Source organism: Notolepis coatsorum (genome assembly GCF_963971535.1).
Source record: "Notolepis coatsorum genome assembly, chromosome: 15".
NCBI classification, from domain to species: Eukaryota; Metazoa; Chordata; class Actinopteri; order Aulopiformes; family Paralepididae; genus Notolepis; species Notolepis coatsorum.
Genome location: NC_140179.1, coordinates 64,381,345 through 64,394,225, shown reverse-complemented (window position 1 = coordinate 64,394,225; position 12,881 = coordinate 64,381,345). Strand labels below are relative to the sequence as shown.

The 12,881-nt window shown below is 44.5% G+C and overlaps 1 protein-coding gene across 1 annotated transcript in view; it reads left to right on the top strand.

Moving 5' to 3' along the window:
• Positions 1 to 12,881, top strand: part of snd1 (staphylococcal nuclease and tudor domain containing 1) — a 447,837-nt gene that overhangs the window by 39,308 nt on the left and 395,648 nt on the right. The window contains 1 exon segment of the mRNA XM_084330125.1: positions 9,951 to 10,055. Within this exon segment, the coding sequence (XP_084186251.1) occupies positions 9,951 to 10,055 (105 nt within the window).

The window sequence follows — 12,881 nt, the reverse complement described above, 5'->3', positions numbered from 1 at the left end:
GCAACCCAGAGTAGTAACCTCATGAAGATCCCGAGAGCTGCACGCCCCTCTCAGCGCCGCTTCATGCATTGAGCTCATGGAGGAGAGAGTGGGGGGAGAAAATGAATGAATGTGGATGAGAGCCTCGACATTAAGTGGTTGTAGCTACGGCTGTGGGGGTGCTGGAGACATGATCCAATAGACTTTTATACGCCCCCCGAGAATCCAGAATACGGAGTGAGAGGTCCCAAATCGATCGGCACTTTCTCTGCCGAGCAATCGTCACTTTTCCCGCACCTACTCTCGAACTACGCATGCGCAGATTGCCCACTGAGTCTCTCGATTTCTAGGTTTATCAATCTGAGCATGCAGAGTTCGGGAGTAGATGCGGAAAGGTGACTCGCTCGGCCGAGAAAGTGCCGATCGACTTGGGATTGGGCGCGCCATGTTCAGGAGACTCGGGCGTATAAAAGTCTCTTGGATCATGTCTCCAGCCCCCCCACAACCGTAGCTACAACCACTTAATATCAAGGCTCTCATCCACATTCATTCATTTTCTCCCTCTCCCATGATTTCAGAATACCGGAAGTGTTGCGGTGGTCTATACTGTTTTTGATCTCTCAAATGTCCTCATGATGGAATAACGGCTCATAATAGTGATGTAATAACAGCTCATAATAGTGATGTAATAACAGCTCATAATAGTGATGGAATAACTGCTCATAAAAGTGATGTAATAACAGCTCATAATAGTGATGTAATAACAGCTCATAGTGATGTAATAACAGCTCATAGTGATGTAATAACAGCTCATAATAGTGATGTAATAACAGCTCATAATAGTGATGGAATAACAGCCCATAGTGATGGAATAACAGCTCATAGTGATGTAATAACAGCTCAGTGATGTAATAACAGCTCATAATAGTGATGGAATAACGGCTCATAATAGTGATGTAATAACAGCTCATAATAGTGATGGAATAACAGCTCATAATAGTGATGGAATAACGGCTCATAATAGTGATGGAATAACGGCTCATAATAGTGATGGAATAACGGCTCATAATAGCTGGGCTTTATTTGGGTAAAACGGCGATTGTAGTGACCCGTTGTTTTTGGATGAAGGCTGACTGAATCACGTATGTAGACGGTAATTACTTGAGCTGGGCAGAGCCAAAAGTCCAGATTGGCTGGTTTGAGGTCACCTTGACCCCTCATTGGTCCTCCCCTCTCTCTCCTGACGCTGCACTCACTCTGCTGAACTCATCCATCCATCCCATCATCACAATGTTGTCTCCTCTCCTCATCCAGGCCACCTTTCATCCCTCACTTTCTATTTCTTCTTGTGATGAGTGCTGGATAGAGGTGGAGCCTCTCAGTCCATCCAGCTGACTCGTGTTTCTCTCTCTCGCTCTCGCTCTCGCTCTGTCTCTCTCGCTCTGTCTCTCTCTCCTTCCTCACCTCTACCGGGAGGGACGCGTGAATATTAAAGGCAACCAACTTGTGTTCAGCTTTTCGTTCAGCGTTTTTCTGATTGGCCACACGGCCACGTGACCGCCCTAGCACACGCCCTTATCCGCGCTGAGAGACGCGGCAGAGAGTGACCGTGGCCGCACATGCGCATGAGGCTCCCCCAGGTGCTCCGAGAGGTGCTCGAGAGGTGCTCGTTGGTTAATGCCTCGTTGTTTTTGCGTTGTTGGTTAATGCCCGTTGTTGTTGGTTAATGCCATATTGCTATCGCCGCATCACTTACCGCCATAACTAACTGCCTAACTAACTAGTTTGTTTATACTTCAGAAGTGATGTACAGTGGCGAGTGAATCTGGTAGTTGGTTGTTAAAAACGCAGTTTCTAGTTCAGTCAGCAGCCTCCACTGATGTTATGACGTTACGAAATAACATTATACATTATGCTCTGCGCTTCAATTATACATCTATGACGTTACAAACGCCGCGAAATAACATTATACATTATGCTCCGTGCTTCATTCATTCATTTCATAATCAGTCAGCAGCCTGCGTCCTCCACTGATGCAGCCTCCACTGATGGATTTCATTTGGGACCGCTGCCGCTTGCCTGCCGCGTTTGCGGCAAAAGGGGGCGGGGGGTCGTGGCCAATCAGAGAAAAGCTGAACACAAGTTGGTTGCCTTTAATATTCACTCTACCGGGACTGGAGAGGCAGATGTAGGCCATATCCCAAACGTCCTCTACCTCCTCCGTCCTCCACCTCTCCTCCTCCTCCCCTCCTTCTCCCTCCCCTCCTCCTCTCCTCCTCCCCTCCTTTGAGACCGTCAGGTGATCTGGGGGTGGGCTGGAAGGAGGGGGGGGGGTGGTCTTCAGTCTGGTCCATGTCGATCAGGATCCCCACGTTGACATGTAAACAGGCCCCTCTCTCCCTTCCGAGAGTGACATCTATGATTGGAAAAGTAATTTTTATACATTTCTCTCATTGTACTAGTGAATTTAAACTATGCCCCATTTTGCTGTGGACCACCTGGGACCGCCGCGAGGACCTCCTGGGGGTTGAGAACCACCACTTGTAGAGCCTGTCCCAGGATATAACACCCCCCTTGTCAAACACTAGCCTCATTAGGCACTTGTCCCACACAGTGCATGAGATGGAGGCTATATTCACACACCTTCTTGCAGAGTTCATTTAAGATGCATTTCTTTACTCCCAACTTGCAAACGTTACCAGCGTAAACAAAGATTTTATAGCCAAGAAAATACAAATGGTGAATATAACATTGGTTTCCCTGCTGTCTAGTATTGGTCCTTGTTATCAAGAGTAGTAGTAGTAGTTTATTCAGTCATCTCACACAATACAATATATATACACACCATCATTTAACAATATTTGATTTTACAGTGACTGAAAAGGTACAGACTGAAGCATAATGCTTATATATGCCTGTCCTATATTCTTAACAAAATTAAGACTCAAACAGTATTCTAAAAGAAATAGCAAATCTGTATTCATCCTTGTAGTTTTCAAAAATAACTTTACAAACTATTTTCTTAAAAACCAAAAGCGTATTACTCATTCTTAACTGTATATCAGCATTGTTCCACAAGTTAACCCCAATAATAGAAATACACCTCCTCTTTCTTAGCTTTTTGAACTGTAAATGTACAAATATCTCTCAAATCATATTTTCTTTCATGTATTGAATAAAAAACCTTTGCACCCCGTCTGGGAGTACCTTTGCTTTAGTTCTGTACATTATTTGCATAGTTTTATAATAAACCAAATCATAAAATTTCATAATATGAGACTTTATAAACAATGGATTTGTGTGTTCATAGTAACCAGCCTTGAAAACCACTCTTGTTATCAAGAGTCAGTCATGAGGAGAGAGAACATGTCTAGTGTTGGTCCTTGTTATCAAGAGTCAGTCATGAGGAGAACATGTCTAGTGTTGGTCCTTGTTATCAAGAGTACAGACTCAATCTGAGTTCTCTGTGTATAAAACTGAGTACAGACTCAATCTGAGTTCTCTGTGTATAAAACTGAGTACAGACTCTATCTGATGAGTTCTCTGTGTATAATACTGAGTACAGACTCTTATCTGATGAGTTCTCGGCGGCACGGTGGTGTAGTGGTTAACACTGTCGCCTCACAGCAAGAAGGTCCAGGGTTCGATTCCCGCTTGGGGACCAGGTTTCCATGATGCCAGGTACTCCGGTGGGGGATCTCCCAGGCCTTTCTGTGTGGAGTTTGCATGTTCTCCCATGCTCGCAAGGGATAAACCCAATGGAAAAACATGCACAACAGATCGCTAACGCTGTGGCGTCCTTGACGAAGACGAACAGGAGCACTTGGATTGGTCCCCGGGGCGCGGCTCACGTTGACGCCCTATCTGCTCCCGGCTGCCCATGGGGGGGGAAGGACAACGGGATGGGAAAAGTGCAGAGACATTTCATCGGCGACTCAGTGCATGTGTGTGTGTGTTCCTGTGGGTCGCCCATCTCGCGTGTGTGTGTTAAAACTGCATGACAAATAAAGACTTAGTCTAACAATTATTATTATTCTGTGTATAATACTGAGTACAGACTATCTGAGTTCTCTGTGTATAATACTGAGTACAGACTCTATCTGATGAGTTCTCTGTGTATAATACTGAGTACAGACTATCTGATGAGTTCTCTGTGTATAATACTGAGTACAGGCTCTATTTAACGAGGCGTCCCCCAGGGCAACAGACCGACGCAGGAGAGCCATCAGAGAGGCCATCAGAGAGCCACCTGAGCTCTGAGGGAGATCAGGTGATGTAGATCAGCGGTGCTCAGGACCCGACACTGATGCACGTTAGGCAGTGGACCTCCATTTTCTTTATTAGAAGTCAGGCGCCCCTATCTTAGAAGATGGTCCACTCACTGTAGCCGTAACAGATTGAAAGCCATAAAAATTGTCTCTTTACCGTACGGCCTCTTGATGAGTGAACATCTAGTGAATGAAATGCTGAAATTAAACGATACCCCGTTTGTTTTCTCTGGACCCCATGGAACCTCCTCCAGGACCACCGAGGGTCCCCGGGCCCCACATTGAGAACCCCACATTTAGAGGATCAACGAGCTCTGACTAATAGGCGCCGCTGGCTCCTGTATTGGAAACAGAACTAATGGGTTCAAATGACATTAAACATATTCTCCGAGCGCGGCCAAGAGATGCCTCCTTGTGCTGTGATTGATCCTGACCACTGCAGATGTAATGCCGTGCCTGTCCAGAAGGTGGCAGTAGATGCCCACTGCTGTCTGTGTCTCCAAATGCTGCCACACTTTAGCCCAGACCAATGAGTCATGAGACATCTGTCTGGCTGTCTGTCTGAAAATAATGTGAAATAATCCTCTTCGCCCCCCCAGACGCTGTCACCACCCTTACCAACAGTCTTGGCAACCTGTCCTCCCTGGTCAAGCCTTATGTCAAGAACCTAGGTGTCATTTTTTATCCACAATTTAAATTCGACAGACAAGTGAACTCAGTGGTAAAGGCATGTTTTTTCCAACTACGCACCATTGCTAAACTCAAAGCCCTTCTCTGCAGACCTTCAGAGAGTCATCCACGCCTTCATTTCATCTAGATTAGACTACTGCAACTCCCTCTATATAGGCATTAACCAGTCTTCCCTGTCCCGCTTACAACTGGTACAAAACGCCGCTGCCAGACTGTTGACCGGAACCCGCAAGTGAGACCACATCACCCCTGTCCTTGCCTCCCTTCATTGGCTTCCAGTACGCTACAGGATAGATTTTAAGGTTCTCCTATTTGTTTTTAAAGCCCTTAATAATGGTCACTCCACTCCTACATCTCAGACCTCCTATCCCCCTATTCCAACACCAGGTCCCTCAGGTCAGCAGATCAGAGGCTCCTGACAGTCCGGAGGTCTAACCTCAAGCTCAGGGGGGGCTGTGCCTTTGCTGTCGCAGCCCCTGAACTGTGGAACAGCATCCCCACCTCCATTAGGCTTGCCCCCTCGATAGATGCCTTCAAATCTAGGCTCAAAACCCACCTCTACCTACTAGCCTTTCCCGTCCACTGACTCATGCCCTGTTTTCCTGTGTGCTTGCCTGTGTGCCCTCCCATAAAACGGAGTTGTGATTGTTGTCTATATGTATCTACCCTCTGTACAGCACTTTGGTTGACACGTGTCATGTTAAATGTGCTCTATAAATAAATCTGATTGTCTGTCTGTCTGTCCCTCCCTCTGTCTGTCCCTGATGGCCGCAACTTTGTGAAGACTTCTCTTCTCCATTCCTTTCCAGCTTGTTTTCTCTCCTAGTATCATCGCTCACTCACTCTCACTCTCTCTCTCGCTCACTCTCTCACTCTCACTCTCTCTCAGGTCAGCACACACACAGGTCAGGCTTGTGTCTCTGAGCGATGAGAGCAGGTTGTATATGTGTCGTGTGTGAAGCCATTGATTTCTCAAGTCTCTTGCAGGCGGCCTACTTAACGGCCAGGTCTCAGGAAGCCTCCTCCATCTCCGTCACAATATATATATACCCCCAATCTGTCTGCACGCTGAGGGCACACACACACGCAGGCACACACACACACGCAGGCACACACACACACACACACACACGCAGGCACACGCATGCAGACACACACGCAGGCACACACACACACACACGCAGACACACACTGCTGGGGATGGGCACAGATCGGCCCGGCAACATGGAGACTTCTATTTCAACCCGAGGCTCCGAGATTCCTCTAGATATTAGAGACGGATTTCAACTTGGAGCTCCGAGATGCCTCTAGATATTAGAGACAGATTTCAACTTGGAGCTCCGAGATGCCTCTAGATATTAGAGACGGAGTTCAATTTAGAGCTCCGAGATGCCTCTAGATATTAGGACAGATTTCAGCACACGGGCCACAATACACAAAAAGTTTAATAGGACGATTTTTTAAGGTCAGTCAATAAAAAGCAACAGTGGTCGACCAATATGTGTTTTTTCAATGGCCGATTTTATTTAAAAAAAAGTATCTGATAAAATACATTTTATAATAACAAATGAGGCACAACATTGCTGAATTTAAATGAACATTTATTTAACACTAATCTTATCGTCCGTTTGCATTGTTTTCCGTTTGCCTGAGTAGATCTCTGCAGTGCACTTATTTTAAATTGTTCACTCGCGTCGCACAGCCTGATCGTATAATCTATCAAGTGACACGTTGGAGGTGGCGGCAAGGTGATGGAGCAGAGATTCTGCCCCGCGAATCCACTACTGTCTCATTAAACATTGTGCCAAGTTAGCTTGGTGTATTGAAGCACAGACGAACACACACATACACACACGGAGGGAGAGGGAAAGGCAAGCAAGATGTGACTGCAGGCGTTTTTTGTTTACCTGCTTTGTGAGCTCAGGAAGTGGTCGATGCAGATTATCTCAATGTCAGATATGGACCAGATCAAGCGGTTGACCACTAGGAAGCGATATTAATCAGTGGTATTAATTAGCTTCTCATGCAAGAAACTGCTATTGGCACAGAGCTCACCCTAGAGACCTGTTGTTTTGAAATTCAATTCAGCTAAACATGTCACTTCCTTTTATTTAACATATTCTAAACCCTCGTCGATACCTAAATCAATAGAATTGGTATTCCTGAATCACTCGTCTGAGGAGGCACCTGCTTGGGTCAGGATGGAGGAGGAAATGATATATCCCTCATCTCTGGAATCCTTCCTGACACAATCAGACAGACCTACACCTCTTAAGAACCCTTTGATGGCATTTATCAGGGAAACTTGGAATCAATCGCACAAAATGACTGGTGATAGCCCATACTTAACTACGAGAGCCTCTATATGGTATAATAAGAAACTAAAGATTGGGAACAAATCAGTCATATGGGACGATTGGGTTAAAAGGGGGATACATGTACTGGGTGATATAGCCGGGGAGGATGGGGTTTTGCCTTTTGAGGATATTAAGGAGGATTTTGATATAGATAATAAAAACTTTTATAAATTCCTACAGATTAGACATTGTATATCGTCATCAATAGGAGGACCAAAGTGCGGCCCAATTACTGCAATTCAAGAAATATTCTATAAAGGATGGCACAGGAAAGGCGGTGCGTCAAGATTTTATGATGTTATAAGAGAATACAATGCACCCAAATTGGCGGGTTTGAGATTGAGCTGGGAGAACGATGTACATGAGGAGATTACTGAGGAAATGTGGGAGAAACTGGTATCCAAATGGAGTAAATTCTCTAGGGAGGCGCAATCACAACTTATTTTTTACAAAGTACTGAACAGAAGCTATTGGACGCCTAGTAAACTGGCCAGACTGAAATTAAGGGACAGTGACATCTGCTGGAGATGTGAGAAGGAGACAGGCACTTTACTGCACATGTTGTACGAATGTGAGAAGGTCCGGAAAATGTGGGATCAAATTGTGATATTCCTAAGTAAGGTCCTGAATGTGAAGATAAATAACGCCCCAATGGCATGTGTTTTGGGTATAGTACCGAAAGGGATTAAGCTGCCTAAATACCGGGGAATGTGGTATAGAATGGCCATGATATCAGGATGTAGAATTGCATTACGACATTGGAAATCACCTGTTGATATTACTTTTAAAGAATGGATGGAACTAATGTTTCGGACAGCATCATATGAAAGGGTGACGTATAGAGTCGCAGGGAGAGAGGATATTTTCGCTGAGATATGGGACAGTTTTCTACACCTGACTGAACGATCTGAGGACAAATGATTAAGATGGGAATACAATATTATCAAGGATGAATATGAAAAAGGGGATTTGATCTGATGATACTTGTGCTCTGTAATATATTATGTATATATGTACATATATTTTATGTCCGGATGGGGTGTCTATGGAATGGTCAATGTCTCTATCACACTCACATGTGCGCAGATATAGCCACATACAAGTATCTAGGATACACATATTCATATGTGTACATAATAGGTTTACACGCACTCATATACACAAGGATAAGGTATACACGTCAGGGGCACACATACATGCACATACTCATGTATAGGAAATAGACATACATACACCTACATATACCCATAGTTGAGATATAGGCTTTCACTGACACATAGGGGGATACACAAGTATATAGGAGACACACACATACGTAGCTGAAACGTGGAAAAAAGTAAAAAAGGAAAAGAAAAAAAAGAAAAGAAAAGATGCAGCACATACCTGCCCGCAGGTAGATCGGCCTACATGTAACGTATGACGTATATATATATAACAGGGATGTATATGCACAATGTATAGTATTTTTTTTTTTGTAAGTGTTTTTTTTTATTTCCATGTCAGTTATTAATGTGTTTGTATGAGTCTCTTACATGTTTTGTATGTTGCTACAAAAACGAAAAAGGCGAATCTTGGATGCTGGATACTATGCTGTGAAAAGATACACTGTGAATAATGGAAAGATTTGTACAAAAATATCCATAAAATAAAAAAATTAAAATTGTTATTCCTATGTTTTGGTGTGTTTTTAAAATGTAACCGAATGTTCTCATATGAAAGGCAAATTAACGTATTTAAAAGACGGTCAACAGTAGTCAAACTGAATGTTTGCACACAACATTCCAGGTGGCGATGCATCATGGAGAGATTGCCGCTCTTAAAACTCAGTGATCTCTCTCCTCTCGCTCTCTCTCTCGCTCTCGCTCTCTCTCTCTGTCTCGGTCTCTCTCTCTCTCTCTCTCTCCTCTCTCTCTCTCTCTCTCTGTCTCTCTCTCTCAGGGGCTCATACAGAACCAAGCATTTCACCGTAAAGTACATTGTCTGTGCAGTGCCTAATAGAGATACTTCTTTCCAGCAGCTAATAAGAAAATGCATGTTTTGTAACATTATAACACAACAGTATAACACAGTATAACACAACAGTATAACACATGCATTGTTTAATGGATGTTTGATATCTAAACACCAGCCCACCCCTTCCGGTGCTGAATGACTAGCGCTGTCTGCTCACTTAGCCAGTCCTCTCGCTCTGAGATCTGTGATGCTGTAGTGGGTATGTATTGGGTCTATCTTTAGAGGGGTGTTTGAGGCTGCTGGTGTTAAGGAGCTCCATAGCTCTCTGTGCTCGCAGCACCAATCCCCCAGATACCCCACTGTCCTCTCTCTGTCCTCCAAACCCAGCTGGCTGCCAGGGCGCCTGCTCAGCCCCCCCCCCCCCCTGCTCAACCCCCCCCCCCCTATCTTTCCCTCAGTCGTTTCCGCTTGTGATCTGCACATCTGCTTTTTCTGTCTTTATGTCCTCTGTTTCTATTTATCTTTTGTATACGTTATCGTTTCTTACTCATTTTGTCCTCAAACCAACAAAATATTTCCCTCTCTGTCTCCTTCTCTCCTTCCCTCGCTCTCAATCTCCAAATCCCCCCCCCCCCCCCACCAGTTTATCAAACATTTCCACTCATTTCCAACAACCCCCCCCCCTCCCTCTGTCTGTCCTCAGGTGATGCAGGTGAGTAATGCTGATGCCATGGTGGTCAAGCTGAACTCTGGAGAATACAAGACCATCCACCTGTCCAGCATCCGGCCCCCCAGGATCGAGGGAGAGGTACGAGCAAACCTGTGTGTGTGTTGCAGAGTTAGGCTTTTTTTTGCCCCCCCTTAACACTTTCTTTGCCACGCTTATGTACATCCTTATACCATCCTCTGCCAGCTCTATTTGTCTATGGAGAAGTTCCCCTTTTTTGCAGGGCTATAACTTTTTAAATTGTAAGGGCGGCTACGTGGCGCAGTGGGCAAGGCGCTCGCAACGAATGCTGGAGACTGGGCTCGAACAGGATGCCTCCTGTTCGAGCCCCGCTCTCCACATTGCTTTCAGTTTAGCTGGTCGTCCACAGTAATACACATTGGCCGTATTACAGGGAGGGAAACTGAAGGGTGGGGATCGGGCGCTGTGGACAGCGACTCCTACAGGTCGGTTGGTGCGCCTGCGCAGTAGAATCAAGAAGCGACGGGGGCAGGGCCCCTCCAAAGCCCAGACCCCCGACGCTGAAAGATCGAGCTGCGCAGGTGAAAAGATGCGACGGCTGTTACCTCGAGTATCGGAGGGGACTAGTGCTATGTATGACTTAGTCCACATTGCAGCCGGCTTGTGGGAGGCAAGAAACAACGTTCGAAGACGGGAGGGTTGAATTGGACGATATGAAAATTGGGATGGGAGAAAAAATAGAAAAATGGGAGAAAAAGTGGATAAATATATATATTTTTTTAATTGTATTGCTAAATTGACATTACTATGGCCCATTCAACGTCAATTATCTATCGTTCAGGATGTAGGAACGTTATACCATTTCATTCACATATTCATACTAAAATACGGTCTAAAGTATAAATATGTTATCGTTTTCTGCAGCATTCTGCAGAACGTGATTTATAGCCCTAAATGCATTATATTTATGATCAAATACAGTTTGATAGCGATCGGTGCCAGATAAAAAATTTCAAATGGACGTGCTTCTAGAAGTTACTACTTATCATCTGATGTTGACCGGATGGGGGGGGGGGGTCGTTTATAATTCCATGGCCAACGTTAGATGATTCATGTAGTGTCGGTGATATGATCATTAGAGCAGTTTGTATCGAACACGGTAAAAATAAACGCTGAAACTTACCCCAGTCTCCTCGGGCCGTTGGGCGATGAGCGTGGAGCAAACAGATTCCTATTATGGGATGTTGAAATATGCGATCCATCTCCAGGTTGTATAATAGTATATACGTCCAAATCATGTTGTTTATCGAGTTATTGGTAACGGATCGCTATCCATTGTGTCGCGCTCGAGTCCCGGGACCTATAGCGAGTGATCGGACCGAATTTGGATGAGCACCAGTTTCCGTTTCCGGTTTGGGCGATCCGCCGATCGGCCATCAGATGGCGCTCTTGAACCGTTGGAGAGTTGAGAGGGGATCAACAGTAGACCTCAAGTCTCCGCGGGAGAAATATGATTGCGATCACATATTTTTGAAATATTGATCTCAATGACGTGTTACGGCGTCATTGGCAGAATTAGCATGGCGGGGAATGACGTGTTAAGGCGTCCTTGGCGATTAAAGTGTTAACACATTGTCTGCCGTGCATTGTACCCATCCTTGGGCCCAGTCTGCCAGTGCTGTAACCCTATGGAGATGTTTACCTTCTTTGCAGGACTATAACTTTTTAAATATTATAGCTATATCGATATTACTATGGCCCATTCAACATCGGGTATCTATCGTTCCGGATGTGGGAACGTTGTCGTGTTAATACCGTCGTGAATATAAGTATGTTTTTAAGGTTTTCTGCAGTAATTCCTAAAACGAGTTATAGGCCCTGACGCATATGATAGATTATCGATTGGCGTTTCTTTCCTATACACTCTATATTAAAAAATTCAAATGTATATGATCGGTATACATTATGCTTCATCATGCGTGAAGGAAAGGGGGGGGGGTCGTTTATAATTCCTTGATCGTCAGTAGCGTCTTCTTTTACTATGGGTTGATACGTTGATCAGATGGATTGCTGTGAAATAAATAAACAATCGGGCTGAAAATAACGTTCGATTCCTCTTACCGTTGGCCGATGAGACTGGAGGAAAAATATTCCAATTATTTGACGTCGATCTGCTAGATCCATTTCCCGTTTGTATGACGCAATAAACGCAGAAATCATATTGATTATTGCGTTTAGAAAGCGATCCCAATGCACTCGAGTGTGTATATTGATCCACGCTACAAGATATCTCTGGCGGAGGAATTTCCTCGATGCACCGCGCCACTTCCGGTTTGGCGTGGAGTGTAACTCGCCCGAAATCCACCAGACGGCGGTATTGAGGCGTTGCAATATCAGAACAGGGTCCAGCTGCGTCCCGGAGGGAGGCTGGATGAATTATGAATGCCATGGCGAAAAAATGAAATATTGATCCCAAAAACGCGTTTCTTCGTTGTTGGCGCACAACGCATGGCGGGCAATAACGTGTATATTCGTTGTTGGAGTCCAAAGTGTTAATTGATTTTCGGGGGCTTTTTTTTGTATTTCGGGGGCACCGAATTTTTATGATAATTTACATAAAGATTATAAAACATTGTAGACACTTTTTTTTACAGTCTTCATCCCTATGTTTTATAATGTAAGGTTAATGTCTCCATATATAGGGCTCTACATTAACCTTTTTCCCAAGGAGCACATGTGCTCCTAAATACAATTTTAATAAATAAAATCTAAATAAAAATGTTGGAGCACACAAAGAAATTTAGGAGCACAGTGAAAATTGTTCAAGTAACAGAGTTTATTAGCAAACTATTTATTACATGCATATTATACTGTGCGTGTGCATACTAAGGGATAAACATCTGTGCAAATAGCACATACCACCAAAATCACAAATTGGCCCATGCC